The sequence below is a fragment of the Protopterus annectens genome, chromosome 3.part1, assembly GCF_019279795.1.
Source record: "Protopterus annectens isolate FY-2018-M chromosome 3.part1, PAN1.0, whole genome shotgun sequence".
In the NCBI taxonomy this organism is placed as follows: domain Eukaryota; kingdom Metazoa; phylum Chordata; order Ceratodontiformes; family Protopteridae; genus Protopterus; species Protopterus annectens.
The window spans coordinates 159,337,735-159,359,054 of record NC_056732.1 but is presented as its reverse complement, the minus strand read 5'-3'; the positions used below and the strand labels follow the sequence as shown (position 1 = coordinate 159,359,054).

The 21,320-nt window shown below is 39.2% G+C and overlaps 1 protein-coding gene across 2 annotated transcripts in view; it reads left to right on the top strand.

Moving 5' to 3' along the window:
* The window catches only part of MAP3K8 (mitogen-activated protein kinase kinase kinase 8), a 95,494-nt gene that overhangs the window by 49,480 nt on the left and 24,694 nt on the right, over positions 1-21,320 (top strand). For both annotated transcript variants that reach the window (XM_044066679.1, XM_044066678.1), the window contains exons 5-6: positions 9,736-9,842; positions 18,394-18,546. In XM_044066679.1, the coding sequence (XP_043922614.1) occupies positions 9,736-9,842; positions 18,394-18,546 (260 nt within the window). The remainder of the gene's footprint in view (positions 1-9,735; positions 9,843-18,393; positions 18,547-21,320) is intronic.

The window sequence follows — 21,320 nt, the reverse complement described above, 5'->3', positions numbered from 1 at the left end:
GAAACAAATAATTTAAGTAACCAGTATTGTCTAATGTATGTAACTTCATTTAATGTGTATGCATATGTGCATACTACTGGAGGACTCCAACCCCAAAAGGTATCTTGTTCCATAATCCTGACTTCAGTAAAATAAAATCTCTGTTGTGTAATAAATATTTCATCCCCCCACACACACATTGTGTCCTGCCACCTGAAGTACCAAAAAGTGGCATAATCCTTACTAATTATTTAACATAGTATGAAGTAAGGTGTCACTGCACTTCCTAACAAATAACATACTGCAATAGCAACCGCTTTTCCTCCTTTACAAGTAGCAGTGGTTTTCCCTGTAAAGGCCCTAAAGTGGTAAAATCTGCTTTTTTGCATACAGAAAGTATTTCTGAGGAAGTCCAGCATTTGCCACTTTTCTTACCTTGCTAGAATAGAATGCTGCTCCATTAATTGTAGACTTCAACCAGTGTACTAATTACCCCCTCACTAAATTTCCGCCAAACAAAATAATTTCCTCTTGTACAAACCCCATTCCCATCATTCCTCCCACACTTCAACAGACTTTACTACAAAATAATTCTAACCCTCCACAAACTGCCACCATCACCAAGCATGAATATTTTGCATCCTAGTACTAAGCTGTTCACTCTTAACATAGTATACCTCTTTATTCCAGAAACTCTCCCTCACTAATAACAACCTTACATCCATTTTATCTACACTACCTTTTTTTTCCAACTACAGTCAAATGATGTATGTCAAAGTACTCATAATGTCTATTCTAATCTCACTTGCATACATCACAAGCTTTTATACACACATCTACCCACACAAGCTTTTATACACACATCTACCCACACAACAATTCACCAGGTATTTACAACTCACACACATTCTTAAACAAATCTTATTTTTCCTCATATCACCTGAACTCTATCCACACTCACTACTGCACTTGTATGCACACAAATACATAAAAAATAACTATAGTATATCCCACTCAGTACTAATTAACATAACTAAATCCAAATATGACCACCCATTGCATATTACTACCATCAAACATACATTTAGTGGTGATGCTAATCCCATACCCTGGCCCCAGAACCCATACCAAATACCTCTTCCCAAGCAGCCCTCTCTCATCTCTTTTACACACTAAAGGCCGCAGTCTTCTCTTACTTAACACAAACTTCCAAAGCATCTGCAGTAAAACTCTAGACCTCCGTGCATGCCTAGAACACTACAGACCTGACATAACAGTAGCAACCGAAACCTGAAAAAAAGTGATAATGAAATACTCTTCCATGGATTTAATATAATCATATCTGATAGACAACAGAAACATGGAGGTAGCTGAGCAGTTATATTGAAAAGCTCACTAGAAATAGCTGAATATCTTCACAAGCTCTTTGTTGAAGTCCTAGCCAAAGTATTAAAAAAACAAGAACAAAAAATCCATTTGCATTACAGGACTCAGCCTTCCCTCAGGTAGTAATACAGCCATACTCAAAAATATCCTATGTTGGATAAACATTGAAATAGCTCTGGAAACTGTAATAATGGGAGATACAAACAGTGACTTAACCTCACCTAACATAAGCTTATTTGCCTTCTCACAGCTAATAAATACCACAAGCCACATACACAAAAAATAAATTGAGAAACCACACTTGACTGGATATTTACAAATAAACCAGATGCCATAACTCCAGTGGCAGCTTGCTAGACACCATTAGCAACCACTTCCCAACTTGTATAGTAAAACAGAGACAATATATTCCTAGACAAGTAATCTATAAATAAGCTTGCAAAAAATATATAGAACTATTTAACTCGGTCATCTCACAGTATAACTAGAACCTACTAAAAACTCTACCCCTAGAAGCATTCACTCACTTTAACCTGATATTTCTAAAAGTACTAAATGAACAGACCCAGTCCTATGGTTAACATGCAAGACCAAAGATATAATGACTAAAAGAGACCATACTTGAAAGGAACAGCCCAAACCAAAAATTAAAGAGACAGAGGAATATAGAATTATACAAAACTTATCTAAGCAGCAAATAACCAACAACAAAAAATCCTGTTTCTCAAACCTTGAAAATTCACATCAGAACAACTACACTCTCTTCTAGTTGTCTATTAAAAAACTGTTACACAGAAGGAAAATCTCCACTTTCTCTCCAACAGTTAGTAAGGACTTGGACAGTATTCCTACTCAGTTTAATCACCACTTCATTAACTCAGTCATAGCAATCACTAAACAAAACTCAACCTACCATCCCAAACAGCCATAATACTGCACAGCAATGCATGCTCACACCTATCCCTACTGCAGCAATAAAAAGTATTTACTAAACATAAATCCGAGAACCCTGGCAGCTGATGACCTAACAGAATACCTAAAAATTGCAGACTCATCCATAGTCGTCCCCATTTTCATCCTAATCAACAGATCAGTACATGAAAACTATGTCCTGACAATCTGGAAAAAGCATTCCTAACCCCTCCTCCATAAAGGTGGCAACTTAACAGACCTGACTAATTACCAACCTATTGCGAGTCTGAAACCCTATCCGAAATTCTGGAAAGATGTATACACCCCCAACTAATCAAATTCCTCAATGACCATAGGTTACTTTCACCCACACAGCATGGATGCTGGCCAAATTGCAATACCACAACTACCCTCCTCAGCTTTATCAACACTGTCAGTCAACACAGAAACAATGGGGACCTAATCTCATCTATTTTTCTCTGTCTGTCAAAAGCCTTTGACACAATATCATATTAGAGACTATTATATGAACTAGCATCCATTGGTCTAAACAAATCCGCTCTGACCTGGTTCCATAGTTTTCTGTCAAGTAGGCAACAAGCAGTTAAGTAGAATCAAGACCTCCCAATTGTCCTACCAGTTGCAATCAGGGTTCCCCAAGGTTCAGTACTTGGACCTCTCCTTTTTAACATATTTATCAATAAATGTCATACTGCTTCTCAACAAGCAACCCTTGTTTAATATGCAGACAATGCAACACTCATTTGCTTTGCATGATCACTACACACCTTACAATATGTCATTCAACAGGCTTTCCCATCTACAGAATCCTGTCTCACCAGTGCAAACTTATTCCTCAACCCCCAGAAGAAAAAAACTAATGCTCTTTACCCCCAAAAGTCTCGCAGAACAAAAACACCCATTCCAGATCCTGTCCCCCAACAACACAAAAATTGAATGGATACCACAAACGAAGCTACTCTGAGTTTTACTTGATGACAAACTTAAATACGACAACACCTGCAACAGGCCATCAGAAGGACCCACTTGAGAAACTAGGATCACTATACAGAGCAAAACATTTTCTCATAGTGGCAAGGAAATCCATAGCCACTGCCTACCTACTGCCAACCATTCTATATGCATCCATATCTTTTCATGCCTCAATACTACCCTTAAAAATCAACTCAAAACAAGTTACAATAATGTAGTGAAATCTGCAGAAAATACCCCATCAATGCATAGCCGTTCTAGACTTACACTGGCTAGAACTCACTCCTCCACTCCCTTACATACTCACAACTTCATTTCCCAGAAGAATGTCCTTCATTGAAAATATATGCTCTTAGCATTCTCCAGTTGTAGACTATTATGGTCAACTAACATCTCTCTCCTCTCCAGGTCCAAAACAAGCAGCTCAGCTGGGGATTCTCTATGTTCCCATTAAGTCACTAACAATTGGAACTCTACCCCATTGCAAATAAAACACAAACAAGACACATACCTTCAATTTACTACTAAAACAATATCTAAGCAAAGGTTGGCTCTGCTATTGCTCATCTGCCTGCTACAGTACATTTTGTGGCCACACTTGCTACCTTTTCTCCTAATGTTTTTTCCACTTCCTCCTTTTTCTCTATCAGACCAGAAAGGTACTCACTAAATGACAAGATGTAACTTTGCTTACAGAAATTGTATCAATCACAAGCTCTAAAAGTGACAAGATTCAATCTTTTCTCTCTCTAATTAGATAAACCGCTGCCTCGCTGTCTGTCCTCGGTCACAGATTAATCACCGTCTCTCTCCTCATCTATTCAAAACGACTGCTCCTTAAAAGAATCGTAGTAGCCCCAACCATTCTCCCACTCATGATTATTTCACATCTCAGTCTTTAATGTAACAATACTTTCTTACTTGCTGTACATCTAACTTTATTGTATTTCATTATCAATTCCCTGTTTTCTAACAGTTCCATAGTTGAGCTGCATAGCATCATACTGTGAGGAACTGAGCATTTATTTATTTACATTGTCTTACCCTTAGGCCCATCCTGGCGACTGCATTGGAATCAGAGGAATTGTAGGAAATACAAGGCTATTAGGCCAGAGACTACACATACCTTGGCAATATTCATCCTCGGGCTACATCAGCCTTTTTAAGGAGGGCAAAGCCTGTAAGCCCCAGTGTATATTTTAGGGTACCCATCTGATTTCTAAGCTATGTGTGAAGGCAGACAGGGAAACACACTGCTTGACATGCAAGGGGAGTCTATTCCAGAACAAGAAAATGTGCGGGGTAATGAACCTATTTGTCCATGGAGTTTCATTTATTCTGTAATGTAGATTCAGATCTCTCATTCTGTTGTTGACTGTACTGTGTGACATATTGAGGAAAAAAGAAGTGTTGGATAATGAGATCCCTGAGGGGAGATAAAACAGAGCACAGGTCTCACCTCAAGAGTCTATATGACACTGAGTACGAGGAGAGTGTCTCCAGCCTTTGCTGATAGCTAACATTTTTGAGCCCCTAAATTATTTTTATTAGGAATTTCTGTGATCTTCATTTGAGTTTATTGATGCATCTAGTGATATACATGCTAAAGGGTGCATTGTATTCTAAAATCTAACCAGAGCAGAGTACAGGGGAAAATAAGATCCTTGGTTTTTGGAAGAGATTCCCTTGGTGTTAATTTTGATATATTGAAGGCCTTCTTGACTATGGTCGCCACATGTTGATCAAAGGAAGAGGAGCCATTTACTCAGGTTCCCAGACTCGCTGAAGAGTGAGGTATCATTAATATAGTAACTGATAGCATTTTGTTATTTTGCAAAGGAGATGATACTGACTTTCATATTATGGTTCCTTTCTTAGTGTACTGTACGCTAACATGTGATGGTTCTGTGTGAAGGGAATTTGTATCATCTCTTGATTTGACAATTTCACCCAGTTTGTAATCATCGATGAACTTAGTCCACCAGAGATCCATGTCATAAATAAATGCCAGAGAGGAATGTGTACTGTACATACCTCTGGTAGATGTCACTGATCACCTGTGTACAGTATATACCTCTGGTAGATGTCACTCCTCACCTGTGTACAGTACATACCTCTGATAGATGTCACTGCTCACCTGTGTACAGTACATGCCTCTGGTATATGTCACTGCTCACCTGTGTATGGTACATGCCTCTGGTAGATGTCACTGCTCACCTGTGTACGGTACATACCTCTGGTAGATGTCACTGCTCACCTGTGTACAGTACATGCCTCTGGTAGATGTCACTGCTCACCTGTGTACAGTATATGCCTCTGGTAGATGTCACTGCTCACCTGTGTACAGTACATACCTCTGGTGTCACTGCTCACCTGTGTACAGTACATGCCTCTGGTAGATGCCACTGCTCACCTGTGTACAGTACATGCCTCTGGTAGATGTCACTGCTCACCTGTGTACATTACATACCTCTAGTAGATGTCACTGCTCACCTTTTCTTTAGCCGAGGAGCATTTACCCACCCTGATAATATATGCTTTGTCCTTGAGCCAGTTTGTAATCCATCTTACTGCATAGGGATCTATGTTTAAGGACTGTTAGTTTGTTTACAGTCACATCATGTGGTATGGGATCAGATGCTTTTGCTAGATTCAGGTATTCACCTTGAACAGTATGACCACAGCCTGTGTGACCTTTTCAAAGAAGTTTCCAAGACTGAGGTGGTATGACCTGTCCTTAACAAATCCCAATTGTTGCGGCTTGAGTATGATTAAATTGTTAATGTCCTGGTTATGAGGCCTGTCATGATGTGTTCTCTGGCTTTGTAGACAAGACTAGGAAGACTAATGGGTCTATAGTTGCTTAGGTTAGTGGTGGGGTGCCCTTTGTGAAGGGGAATCATCATTGCAGTGTGGCATTGATCAGGAGCATATCCTGTGGCAAAGCTTTGGCTGAACAACTTATAGAGGGGATCAGCAAGGGCCTGCTTGAGACTGTTTATAAGGCAATGTAGAACATTGTCAGGATCCGGTGAAGAAGTAATGTTTGGTCTTAGAGAGCACTTTAAAGATATGGTTTTTGGAGATTGTGTGTGTGTGTGGGGGGTGGATGAGGGGGCTGTACTAGGTTTCAGATGTGTATAATAGTTTCCGTGGACATTTTCAGCACGCCTGTTAGCCAATATGTTGTGGATGTTATTCCCATTTGAATAAGAGGCATCATTGTAAATACGTTCTGAGCAGGGCTGTGAATTATTCCTTAGGTTTTTAACCTAGCTGAAGAAGAACTTTGCAAACCTATGTTAATGGGGGGCTTTACTAGTCTTAATAGCTGCCTTCATTTTATTGGTGATGCTTTTTATATTTTTATTATGATAAGGGGTCTGGCCTTACAGCCTAATGTAAGCAGTTTCTTCCTTCTGTTGTAAAATTTACTTACAGTAGACTCCCTCTTATCCGGTCTTGCTGGTCCAGACCTTAGGCTGGATAAAGGAATGTCTGGTTAATCAGAAAATGCATACAAAATAGCATTTATAGGTTATAAATCAGATAAAATAACAGGATTTGTGTTGGTATGCATTTTTCTAATGAATTTGAATTTTAAAATTTAAATATCTGTCATTATTTAGCCCAGGGAAGGCGGAAGTGCTGTTCTTCTCTGTTGTATTTTGCTAGGGCTACAGCAGAAATTTGATGGCTGGTTAAAGAGAGGCCAGATAATAGAGAGCCTACTGTATATCTACTGACCAACAAGTGAGTCTGTCTTTGAATGTGCCACTTTATTTGCTCCTGATGGGGATAGCCCTATCAGTGCATTTATCTAAGTGAGCATAAGGATCCTTGGCATATCCTGGTTCCATTTTGGGGTTCACTTAAGAGAATTTTGCAATTTCACTGATTCATTGACTAGATTAATCTCAATGGCCATGTTTCAATTTATTTGCTATGATGTGTCTGACCCTAACATGTAATAAAAGCATATAGGTTTCTTTAGACTGTCCCAGAAGCCATTCCAGCAGCATCAGTGTCTTCTACACCTGTGTCCTAAAAGGTGAGTGAGCTCTGCATCACTCCTCAGTCACCTCTCACCCATAGGCTTCTTCAGCTGCATAGCTCTCTATTGAATTGGGACAAATATCAACATAATCGGGCATAAGTCCAGAAATAATCAAGAACAATCAGGAATACTTTAAAATACTGGTACTATTAACTTAGACTTTGAAAAATAAGAGGATGTGAATTAATATACATTTTCTGAAGTAAAAAAGTCTATATCTGTAATTATTGTTATTATTTATTAAACATAATTCACCACCTTTTCTGCAAAAGTCACCAGTTTTAGGAGGGACAGAACTAAAATTTGAGGAAAAAAAAAAAACAGGGACGTCCATGAAAATCCTGGGCAGCTGAGGGTTAGCAACTCGTTCTCCTGCAGTTAGCGCTATCACAAGGGGATTTGTGATATCACAAGGAGATTGCTTTGAGCAGCACACCCATTTAGTGTTTCCTGTTGCTTATAAGTAATTATGAATAAGAACAGTCTGATAGTTTAGAAGCTGTCTTTGACAGCTTGTAAAGTGATAAACACTGTGTTTTTTTTCCTTAAATAGCCTAAGTGCCTTAAAAAAAAGAACAATTTGACACTTAACAAAACTGCTTATAAGCATTTATGGACTCTTAATGACAGCTGGTAAACCTTTAAACATTTTTTTATTTTTAAACCCTGGGCCAGGCGCCTCATTTGCTCTATCCTTCTTATGGTATTGCCTGTAGTGCTAGCTAATGATATACACTCCTGCCAACAAGTCTTACTGTAGTAGTAGTTGGTTGATGTAGATTTCTTCTGGATGAAGGAAACATTTAATTTAAATCAATATGAAGTCGTTAGGAGTTTTTAGTCTTCAAATTTTATCAAGTCAGGGGAACAACTCGGATGATTTCAACCATGCTTCACTGCAAACCTGTATTGTTTTTGTTTTAGTAGTCAGCCATTAATGCCTCTGCTCTTTGCATCTGGTTCATCAGAGAGTTCTGCAGTTGTCACTTTATTTTATAAGTAAGAGCTTGCTTTCTTGCAGCACTTCTGAAGCTATGTCCTAGTAGTTTTCATGTGACATATGCTTAGAACAGTGTCGCATCATAATGCTTTACGGCAGTGCACACGCTGAGTGGCTACTCAGGGGCCAGTTATCAAGTATTTACTGGTGTACTATGCTGATTGGTCATGTTAAAAAGATGTTTTGGGATCTTGACAAGTAAATTTTTAAAAAGAATGGATTTTGTGAGATGCAAGAAATAATATTATGATTGTGTTCACTGCAGATGATCTGTGGTTCTAGACTTGAAATTGTTAAGCATGTTGTACTGTCATTAAGTACAGATTTACATGGCAGCTGTGATTGATTGTTTTAGTCTTACTTAGCCCTTGCTGTCTGATGATAATCTATCCCTGTCCCGTCCAGCTGGGCCATTTCTTTCTTTAATGGAGAAAGGTCTACCTGAAAAGTGTACTCCTCTGGCAGCCATTAGGAGTGGTTAGAGATTTTTCTGTTTGCCCTACTCCCCTCTTGCATACATGGGTAAAGCACCCTCTGGTGGCAGTGGCCTTGGCTTAACAGCACTGGGCGGCTGCCAACACTTCTGTGTGCGTGTATTCCAGCAAGGAACCCGTCCTTGTGGTGTAATGTGCTGTAGGCTGTCTTTCCTTGTCTTCACCACGAGAACATGTGCCCATTAAGCATGCACAACCCTTCCCTTCCTGAGACAGGAGAGTAGGCTTCTTCCCTTCATTCCTCACTCTGACTCACCCAGCACTTCCAGTGTCTGATATGCTAAGTGTACCCCGGGTCACCTGAGTCATTATTAGGATTCTGTCCCTCTACACTACGGAACCAGGTTAGTTATGAATTAATTGTTGTAGCAGATCACATAGACATTCATGCATGATATATCAAACAGATGTTTATGTATATATAGAAGTGCAGGTGGTTAGTCTTTACTGTAACCTGTGCAGCTCCATCCCTGGATGTTGGTATTCCCTTGAAGACTTACTGAAGTGTATGTTGGCACAGGGTGTTTTCCATTCTACTGTGCAGGCTGTGTCACTGGGATGGACTGTTTCTTAACCTAGGTTTGCCTTATCACTACCTTTGTTGTTTAAGCAGCTATATACAATTTTCCATTGCATGTGGATGCCCTAATTTTACTTTAATAGTGTTTTTCTCTGTGCCCTGCCATGGGTGATAGCATACTGTGGTGCACTGCCCTGTTCTCTCCATACATTTTGCTTAACCTTTGGTGTCTCCACCTGCCATATTTGTCTGTCTCTTTGTCAAGAGTGTAAAGTGCAGCATGCATTATCTAATGGTATATATACCCACACGCATGACATTCATTATTTTAACTTGTATTTTGTACAGATTTCCTGATTATGGTTAACTAAAATAAATGTATGTGTATTTTCAGCCAGCAATGTTGTGCTAATGTCAACCAAAGCTGTACTGGTAGATTTCGGACTGAGCGTGCAGATGACTGAAGATACTTACATTCCAAGGGATCTTCGAGGAACAGAGGTAGGACAATTAAAGGATTTTTGAATGTAACACTATAATCATAAATAGGCTCAGTACTCTTTAGTAACCATTTGAGATTTCACAAGTCTTGCACTGACTGTTCTGTATGTAGAAAACTCATCCCTTTGTCTTCTGTATCTTATCCATTTTCATCCTTTTGTTTTGTGTTCATGTATTTTTCTTACATGCTTCTGTGTTATTTCTCTTTTACCAAACTGTTTTGTGTTATTTATCTCATAGACTTCTGCAGAGTCCCAGGACCATTTCACTTAAGCAGCTTTTCTTCATATCCCTCGTGGACTTTTCATATCACTTTGCAGTTGTTGCATTTTGTAATAGACTCTGGCATAAAGTGGCTTTGACATCAGTCATTTGTTTGTTTGTGTTAAACCCTCTTGTAGGATGTTGTCATGGGGGTACCTATGATAGCTGCCAGCTTACAGTCATCTGTTAACTTGGTGAGCCAAAGGCATTTGGCATTAGCCTTAATTTCTGTGAAGTAGATGTCCAACAGGAGCAGGCTCATCATAGATCTCTGGGGACACTCTGGTCATGACTTGTCTCCTGCTGGAGTCCTTTCTGTGAGCCAGACAGCAATCAATAGACTTACGTAGTGATTTATGCCTAGTTCTCAGAATTTATCAACAATACACATGCAGGGTATGTTAGTGAATGCCTTGGCCAAGTCTAGGAAGGTGGTGTGCACCATTTTCCCCTCATCCGTAGCCTTGTCTACCCTCTCAAAGAAGTCTACCAGCTTGAGTAGGCAAGACCTTCTTTTAACAACGCCAAAATGGGATGTGGCCAGTGTTTGTAGGTTTCCAATGTCCTTCTTTGTCATTTCCATAATAACTTATTCCATGGCTTTGCATATTAGACTTGTCAGAATGATGGGTCTGTAGTTCCCGGGGTCAGTTGATGGTCCACCCTTATGAAGAGGGATGACCATTGCAGCCCTCCATTCACTCGGCACATAACCTGTTCTGAGGCTCTAGTTTGAGTGAGTGCCTCAAGTGGTCCTGCTAGGTCATGTTTTAGGCTATTTAGGAGGCAAGGATATTATTGTGGCCCATTGAAGCAGTGCTATTGGTCTTAGCGAGCAGCAGCAGGACCTGCTCGCTGTTGATAGTAAGGGTTGGGGGGGATATGCTAGAAGGGATTTCACAGGCAGTATTGGAGGGGAGAAGTTTGTGAAGTTAGAGCTAAATTTGTCAGACAGTAAATTCGCTATGCCACCTTGGTCAGCGAATGCTGTGCCAGTTACCACCAGTTATGCACACTGCTAAGTGTTGCTTTTAATGTTCCTGACATAGCCAAATAAAGTCTTGTGAATGTCCTTAGTCTAGGAGGCTATCCTGACTTCATAATTGGCCTTGTTGGACTTTATTAGACCTCTTAGTTTTTTGTTTAGTTGAATCAGGGAGCTCTTGTGTCTGAGAGTTCCTCTCCCCTATTTTGGCCTTGACTTTTTTCTGTAGTTATATACCCTGTTGTTTTTTTTTTTTTTTTTTTTTTTACTGTTAGATCTGGGCTTACTTGTGGTAGGTACAGCAGCCTAATGTAGCCATTTAGATGTTTATAAAGGGTTTCTTTAAATAATTCTGCATAATTAGTTGTGTTCTCAGAGTTTGGGGGAGCCATGAATTTTGACAAACTGTCACTTAAAAGGATGTAGTTTGCTTTAGAATAGTTCCTAACTGTTAGAGGTTGAGTTGGGTATTCTGGGTTGATTTTTATTTTGAGGGAGACAGCTTTGTGGTACAACCTCGCCAATGAGGACATGACAGTGGTGGGTGCCACACTCTCCCGTGTTGGTGAGTACTAGGTCCAGTACCTTTAATCCTCTGGTTGGAGTGCACACTATCTGGTACAAGGTGTTTGTGTTGATAAAATCCAGGAAACGTGTCTGTGAGTTAAAGGCAGTGTATGTTTCCCAGTCTATAGCAGGGTAGTTAAAAACTCCCATGAATAGGGTATTTGGTTGGATGATGAGTGACGCCTGTAGGTGTAGGCAAGAGTTATGAGCTACGTGGCTCATTGAGGGTGGCCTTAACTGGCCAGGACATGGTAAGGAACCTTGTCTGTGGAGACTTGGATGTAGATGAACTCCAGGGCATCATCCTTTATAACCAACCTGGAGTTTTTATTTATTTATTTATTTAACATTTGTTGACTGGGAAAGTCAGGGGGGGAGTTGTATTTGCTGCTAATGTAAATCGAGACACCTCCCCCTTTAGCCCCTGTCTGTGTTGCCGTTGGTCTGAATGTGTGGAAGGCACTGTAGTCTTGCAGTGCCAGAGTACTTTCTGTGATTTTAAACCAAGTCTTAGTAACAGCACAGATGTCTACATTCTCCAGAGTGAGGAGAGCTTGTAGGGTGTTGAGTTTCTTGTGTAGACTCCTAGCATTGAGCAGTAACACCTTAAGGTTGCTTTGAGAGTTTTTTTTTCTGCTATGTTGGTAGTGTTGTCATTTTGAAATTGCCTAAGGGGATGGATAAAGTTTAGCCAATATCTGAAAGCCCAGGGGGGACAGGTGCAGACTATCCTTGGCAAAGCAACATGGTCTGCTAATCATGTCCTCCCATGCTAATAGATATTGGATTCCCCTCAAGTCACACCAGAAACTACGCCAATTATAAAATTCAATCATTTTCTGTTCATACTGTGGCATCATCCGTGGTGAGTGTAGAACGGTGTTCAGTGCAAAGCACATAGCTGTCTGTGACACACATTCAGAGATACATAATGTCATTTTTGTATAGTCCAGTGAGGTATGACTCAGGTCATTTACACCCACATGCACTTTAATAGAATCATATTGTTACCTGTGGTGCAGTGACTTGAGTGCGTGCATGATATTTCAGATTATAGCCCCAGATAGGCTATTAAATGTTACCTTCTCCTTGTGAAGCCTGGTGAGAGAGGCATCTGTATGCCATACAATAGAATCCTCTATGACAAGTACTAGGTAAAGTGTTGCTTGCCTTATGGGTTTGTTTTTTTAGGATCATTGGGTGTAGGCTTATGTGTATTGTTAGGTGTTGCATTTGGTGTGTGTGTGTGTGTGATTGCTGAGGGTAAGTGTTGCTATTTGAGAGCTTACAAGGCCTTTGAGGTTTGGAAAGGTTTCTTGTATGTGCCTCAGCATAAAAAGTTCTATGTGTGTGGTGAGCAGTATGTGTGAAGAATGCAGTGTATGTGTTCCTTGCAACCTTGTTTGTAAGCGAGATTTTTGCCTCCATCTGTCACATACTGTGTTAGTTTCTTTAAGGATCAAAATGTTGTCTGAGTACATGATACAATTGCTCAGCATGCCCATATCTACCAAGCTGGCCACAGAGAAATTAGGAAATTGTAAATCCATGTTGTCAAGACCTTTTTTAGGGTTGGGCTATTATGGTTTAGGGACTTAGTTTTATAGGAGTCACCTGAATGGTGTCTAGGGTTAAGACTAGATGTTAGATAGTGCTATGATGTGATATTAGTGCTGTTTGATATGCTAACTAGCTGCCCTAAGCTTAGTTACATGCAAATTCTTTCTGTGTTACAGATTAAAGACGCAAGTACTAGCTTTATAGGTTTGCTGCTATACAGGGTACTGCTAGTTGCCACAGCGCAATGAATGGCTGCATTCAAACGTGCCTAATTTATAGGCAGACAGAAAAAAGCTGAAAACTGCCATACCCTCTGGCGAGTAAATGACTACCCTTTGAGATTCATAGAGTGCTTCCCAACTCAGAGAGATTAGGTAAACACCTTCTCCCACAGGATGGATGATCTGTAACTTCTTAATGTAAAAGCACAACAAAAGTAGTTCTCAAGTACAAATTAACACCAAAGAACTAAGTCTCTAAAAAGCCATCTGGCTGATGAAACAGTCACATTTTAAGACACAGTGTGTGTTTCAAAACTCAAACTGACCAGGCTACTTTACTACTGTCATTAGAACAACAGTCCCAGTCTTCTTAATGTAGAAACACACTTTGGTTAGTCGAAAGTGAAAAGGTACCAACTAGCTACAGCAAGTAATTGTCCCTTTAAGCCTCCTTGTGTGGTTTTATCTTAGGTTTTGTATGGAAAAATCTCAGATTATTTTTGCTGTTAGTAACAAATGTCTCTTATGTAATAATTGTTTTGCCAAATTGTTATGTTAACATTGTTTGGCCAGAAACTGCAGATTGCTGCAAAAGTTTAAGCATTCTGTTTTCCTCAACTGATGGTGATCCCAGAGTTGATACCCCGCCCCCACACACAGAGGAATTTGTATTTATGTAGTTATGTATTTATGTATTTTTTTTGTTGCTGCCTCACAGCAAGAGGTTCTCTGGTTTGATTCTCGGCTGGGGTGCCTTCTGTGCGGAGTCTGCATGTCTTCCCTGTGGTCACGTGGGTTTCCTTCTGGTGCTCTGGTTTCCTCCCACATCCCAAAGACATGTTGTAGATGGATTGGACACTCCAAATTGGCCCTAGGCATGAGTGTGTGCTTGCATGTGTGCCTTCCGTGGAAGGTTGGGCGTCGGGCTTGCAACTCGACACTGTAAAACTCCGCTGCCAATCATGAGCGGACAGGTGATCCGCTGTGGCGACCCCTAACCAGGAAAAAGCTGAAAGAAGAAGTTGATTGATTTAATCTCACTAACCATATAGCCATTTTGCTGTGGAGAGATTTATACAATCCCTGTGTAGCTCACTGAATGCTATTTCATTTGTTTGTAAGGGTGGAACTGCATTCATATCAAAATAGGTGTCGATTATCTGATACAGTTGCGTTAGACATAGATGTAACTTAGCTTAAATACATTTGTATTAGTCTTTTTCTTCTCTATACTTGCTTACCATCAGCCTCTCATGTCATCCTTGTATACCCATTCATTCTTTTTGTCAGACTGACTGCTATACATAGTAAAAGTCACTTCAAGAATTCCCACTTTCTGGTAGAGATTTTTAGAGCCCCAGTTGTAATGACAGCATTTGCAGGGAGATTAGAGCTGTATGGGCTAGTGTTAACGTTTAGCACTCATGAATAAAGATGGATGGGGAGGTCACATCTCGATGGATGGGGGGGGGGGGTCACATCTCTTTACCACAGTAATCGTGTGTGCAAACCCTGACTCTAACACTGACCCCAAACCCAACCCTGCAGTTTACCTTATGAACAACTCCATCCATAATAGTACATAAGGCAGTGGCACACACACCTCACTTACAGCAACACAAGCAGAAGGCACTAAATCTGTCCTCTTATCTAGCCCTTCCTCTGACCTTAATCCTGAAAATCTTGGAAACACACACACACACACACACACACACACACACACACACACACACACACACACACACACACACACACACACACAAAATCCATCCCCCTTGCCTAAATACACTTGAGCACCCACTATTACCTCTAATGCCAAAACTTTCAGTATATCCTAAAGCTTTGTCATTAGAGCAAAGCCCTACTTACCTTCATACAAACACAGCACCCCTACTGCAGGAACATTTGATGTTTCAGTCTTCGACATTTCTACTACTCAAAAATAAGCATTTATGATGATAAAAAAAAAAAAAAAAAATCAGTAAACTTTGTTGACTGAAAGCATATGTGACAAAATTTACTAAAACTGTTTCTCGCTCACACACACACACACACACACACACACACACACACACACACACACACACACACACACACATTAAGCTGAAGCTTGCCTCATGTTAGGCTCCTGTGCAAAAAAAAAAATTTCATGTGCTGTGACCTTGAGAACGTCCTGGTTTTGACTAGTAACCTCAGAGTTTTAGGTTTGAATAGTTGTGTGTCAGTCAAATGAGATGTAGTTATTCGTAGTGGACCTGAATGGAATACTTTATTTGGCAGCCTTCTTTTTTTGTGATATCTAATCTTAGATAAGGGGAGTATTTAAAACAAGCTTCCATTTGTAAATGCTGACAGCAGCTATACAGAATCATACCTCCTGACTGTATTGATATTAAAAATAATAGTGCTGGCCTTAAAAAAAAATCATAGTAGAGAGCCCAAAAGAGGAACACTGTATTATTTTTGGGAGTAGAAGTTCTCTAGATACTAGACCCCATATAATTAGTATCATGACAAGAATGGGCTTATATCTTTTATTTAGTAATATATATACCCTTGAAGGGTCTATCTTTATGAGAAGAGTCCAATAGAAAGCCCATAAGTCTAAGACAAGTGAGGCAAAATCTGTGCCCAAAATGCATACATTGTGCCTGAATCATAGCAGTTGAGAGGTACGTTCAGAACCTATATGAAAGAAATAATCTAAAACTAAAAGGGTAATATCTCTTTTGCATATTTACTCCCTGCTGATTCTAAAAATATGCAGTGTTAACGGAATAGTATGTAGACAGAAAGCATTTAATTTTCTATTCTTAGTCATGTGACATGCGATTAGTGTTTCTGGTCTGTTATGTGTGCATGTTTATCATGTGTATCTGTGTCTGCACATGTATGTGTGTGGTTGTGATACCTCTCAGCTATCCAGAATTTTGCAGAATGTCCAGATTTTTGCTTCATATTTTTGGTCTGTTCCTTATAAAGTTTATGGTTTTCAGGCAAATCATTTAGGACTGACATTACTAAATAGACATTTAAGCTTTTGACTTCGTATGCTTCAGAAATGCATGTTAATGCAAATTTTGTTGTTTTAGCAACTTTCTCAGTTTGTAAGAGTAATTTTTAAAATCTATCCTTGATTTTGGGCCTTTGTTCCCCCTCCCATTATGTTTGGCTTGTCCAGAATCCTTACATCACGAGGTTGAGAGCTATGTGTGTGTATGTGTATATATAGATATACATATATATCTATATATATATATATATATATATATATATATATATATATATATATATATATATATAATCTTTCTATATATATATATATATATATATATATATATATATATATATATATATATATATATATGTGTGTGTGTGTGCATATATTTTCATACACACACGCATGTATATGTATTTCTGAATAGTCCAGAAGAAAAAAATAAGATGGACTATATTCTTTCTTTGGGGCTATGCAGTAGTGATTTTCTCTGCAGTGTATGTGTCTCCTGGGCTAAATTACTGTAGACTTAGTATGGATTGCAGAGAGGTCAGGCATGTGGTGCAAGATGTGTATAGTATTATATGAACTCTATGAGTAATATGCTGTGATTTGTGTCCTTTAATGCATATTATTATTTTAGGGACAGAAACTGCATTTCAAATTGTTTGCCTTTTGAGGATCATTAGTAGTGCATTTTGTTTTATTCTTAGATGATTTCAACCAAATATCAATTAGTGCCAGCACAATTTATTGGCTTATCTTTCCACGCTGGTGTTATCAAGTGTGTGTGTGTGTGTGTGTGTGTGTGTGTGTGTGTGTGTGTGTGTGTGTGTGTGTGTGTACGTACACGTATGAGTGTGAGCATGTGTGTGAGTTAGAAGCTTGATGGTATTGTATGCTGACTCTAAAGGAAACTATAGACGGACCAGCTGGGAAAAGTTGTTTGCAAGAGGGATAGTGAAGAGCATAAGAGAACAGGCATGTATAAAAAAGGAGTCTGTATTATTACCTCAAACGTGCAGTATATCGAATGCAACTCCATCGACACATATCGAATGCAACTCCATCGACACATAAACGCCGAACCACACATTCAGCAAACCACCAAACCATCGAAACTGACAACATCGAGCGTGTTTGTTCTCCAGCAGCGTGATTGTGGGGATGAGGAAATATATAATTTTCCACACTGTAGTGTGGTCTCGGAGTTGGTATATTTAAGTAGGGGGGTGTGGAGGGTGCAGGGGGGCTTGCCACCCCTGCAAAAAGTGTGTTAATTTAGTTTTACTTCGTTGGGTTTCACTTACCTGAATGGCGCTTTTGATGACGTGATACGTTCGATGTTTACATTTTCGATGGTTTGGTGGTTCGATGAATGTGTAGTTCGACGTTTGTGTCGACAGAGTTGTATTCGATATACTGCCCGTTCGAGGTAATAATATAGATGCATAAAAGAGTTTAATATTCATGTCCTTGATGCATGGGAGGAGATGGTGTTGGAAATTTTGTGTACCTTAGGAAACTGAAAGTATTCCAGAAATGCAGCCTATCTTATAAGAATAGAGCTCCAAGAATAAGAAGTTATGGTTTGTATGTTGAGATTGGGCGACTGGCTTCCTGGCAAGTGAAGAAGTCTTTTCTGCCATAGGGTGATGGATTTGGTTATATGTTGCCTTCTGGGAAACGGTGAGTTCCAACAGAGTGGAAGGGTAAAAATATGTGGGACAGACAGCTTTGCTAAAGGCCAGGAAAACAGAGGATGCAGGTGGTCTAGGTAATGATGCCTTTGCTGTAAGTCAGGGAGATGTACAGCCTGACATGCCTGAGCTCTCCTTGTCCTTAATGACATGTTGTGTTTCCCTGTTTCATGTTTGCTGTCCATTTCTTGTGCAGTTTATACTGAATGCTCATAGTACTGTAGCTTGCAGATTAATATGTGTTTATTGTTAACAGATTTATATGAGCCCTGAAGTTGTCCTTTGCCGAGGACATTCAACCAAAGCTGATATCTACAGTGTTGGTGCTACCATGATCCACATGCAGACAGGCAGCCCACCTTGGGTGAAGAGATTCCCGCGCTCATCTTATCCATCGTATCTGTACATTGTAAGTGTCTCATAGTAACTTGACTGTGATGTACAGGAGTGGTTTGGTTTACTAGACAGAACAAGAAAGTATGACATAGTTTTCTTAACTGTATTATATGGAAAATTGCATCAGTTTCATTACACACAGTTGTTTTAAGCAGTCTGTTCTCGTTTCATAACTGCTTTGTACAGGTGTAGGAAGCATTCTGAAATCCATTGGGTTGCTTTCCTGCAAGTGCCAAAAGTTCAGGTAGTAACATCCTATAGTTTGTAACGCATCTTGCTGTGACTGTAGATACTAACGTTTGACAATGCCCTGCATGAGATGTTTTACTGCTGAAGAGCCAGTGTTACACAAAACTGTATGGTTCCACTATGAAGCCAACTCTTCAATGGAATGAAAAAAAAATGCCCGAAAACCAAGAGGGCAAAAATCTTTTTTTTTTTGCAGGGGGGTAAGCCCCCAACACCCCCACATTTACATATACCAACTCCAAGGTCGTACTGACTCAAAGAAGGGAGAAATATCCCTAGAAAGTAAATCATTGCTGGTGCACAGTTAGAAATTGCTCTGGCAATGATTTCCTATGGAGTAAAGCATTTGGAGTTATGCCGTTCATCTGCTTTTTTTTTTTGTGAGTTACTGAGCTCAAAGACTTTCTCCTCAAGATTGTGTAGGGAAGCCAGCTGTACTAGTAGTAACATTTTTCTGTACATTTTAATGAGTTTGATCAGAACTGCATGCAAAGAAGTTTACATAAAATACAAACGTTAAGCTAAAGTGGGCCTTTCAAGAGTTCTTATGACACAAGAAAGGTATTCAAAATATATTGAGGTTCTTTCCTTAAAAAAAACAAAACAAAAAAAAAGGAACGTGACATTTGAACAGGAAAAGTAGTATTAAGGGTGTCAAGTCCCATCCAGTCAAACAGTCAATTGGAAAATTACTTTGCTGTTAGTAATATTTTATGCTTCAGTTCATGAACCCTTGGCACAAGGGTCTTTACAGCAGAAAAGATACAAAGCTTTTGGCTTTCCTACACAATCGTGAAGAGAAATTCCTCGAGCTTCAATAGCTTGCAAAGAAAAGAAAAAAAAGACAAACAGCACAATGCCAAACACTTTCTCCGTAGGAAATCATTGCTGGTACGATTTCTAATTGTATGCTGGCAATTATTCACTTTTTAGGGAGAGTTCTCTCTTCTTCATGTTGATGCAACCTTGGAGTTGATATAGATAAGTTTGGGGGTGGAGGGTGCAGAGGGCTTGCCCCCTTGCAAAAAATCAATAAACAAAGGAGTTTTTTGCACTCTTGGATTTCAGGCAATTTTTTTTTTCTTTTGGAAGCATCAGCTTTCAGGAAGTTGGTGTTTCACGGGGGAACCATTTTTATATACTAAACACAATGATATTAGTGAAGAGTACACTTGTGGCTAATACCATGTTATTGAAAGTATTTTTCAGCCTAGCTGTGTGTAGGAGAGAAACCGGTAGTAAACTTTATACAGAATCTGCAAATTGTTTGTAGAGGGGATCTTGTAAAGGGAATGCATTGTGCTGTAATAGCCATAATGGTATAGCATTAAAACAAGACTGCATATAAACATTCTGGTGGCTATTTCAATAGTCGTTAAAGATCCTACCATAGTTATCCAGAATGTCTGTATTTGCATTGTATTTTACGTGCTTTAAAATAGTCAGTAGCTTTGGTAGTGTAATCTTGGTTTCTTTTAGCAGTCCTGTTTTACATGATGTGTCATGTAGCTGTCATATCTGTATCAGTGAAGGCTTAATAAAATGTATCCTCGGATGGCAGTTACCTAGCACTGTGTGCAAGTTGTGTAGTTCAGCATTACCCCGGTCAGCATACCTGATCAGACAAAACAAGAATCTGTACTCTTTATTAACTCAGAAAGCAGACCTTATAAATGTCAGAGGTTTTCTGCCTCCTCTCCTGACTGAACACTTTTTGTGGTTGTGCTTTTAATCCATTTTATGGGAACTGTTAACTCTGTTATGAGCAAGTTTACCCAAGGATATTTTATGGTTAAGTTTGTATACCTTACCGTGGACACTTTTTAATTTTGTGGAATGTTTTGTTGAAGCTTTTACAGCCATCCTTCCCTAGGAATATTTAACTATGGGTTACTGCCCAGTAATGCAGCCAAACAAATATGGCAGCCAGTGTACAGCTTGTGCAATCCTTAGAATGACGTGGAAGAAGCAGTATTAATAGTAACAATAACAACAGTAATAATAAATAATAAAAAGATCACCAATGGGGCACCAGAATTTTTGGATTCAGACCTGACAGTTGTTCATGTGCTGGATTGTTTAAGTAGGGATAAGAAGCACTGCATTTAACAGAAGCTTGCCATTTTGAAAGGGAAACTAGGTAAATACTGTTTTTGCTGCCTTTTCTGGGTAGTTTTGGATTTGACAGAGCTGTGCAAAAAACTATAAAGAAAGTCATGTTTGCATACATAATTTGATAATTCTAATTCCATAGTTAAATGAGTAAATTAAATTAAAAACGAGTCCTGTAATGCTTACTGTTAAAGATCCAAATGACATTTGAGTCATGTAAACTACTAGCAAATTCCCTGACTGAATATTTTGATTAATTCATTTATTAACCAGATAATACCATTGGGTTACAAATGCTGATCTGCTCAGGTGAACAGTTTATTTAAATTATTTGCTCAAAATCATAAATTTTACAAGTATAGACTGCAGTAATCAAACCGGGATGAAGCTTATTAGTAATTCATAGTCACAACCATTAAGGCTAAA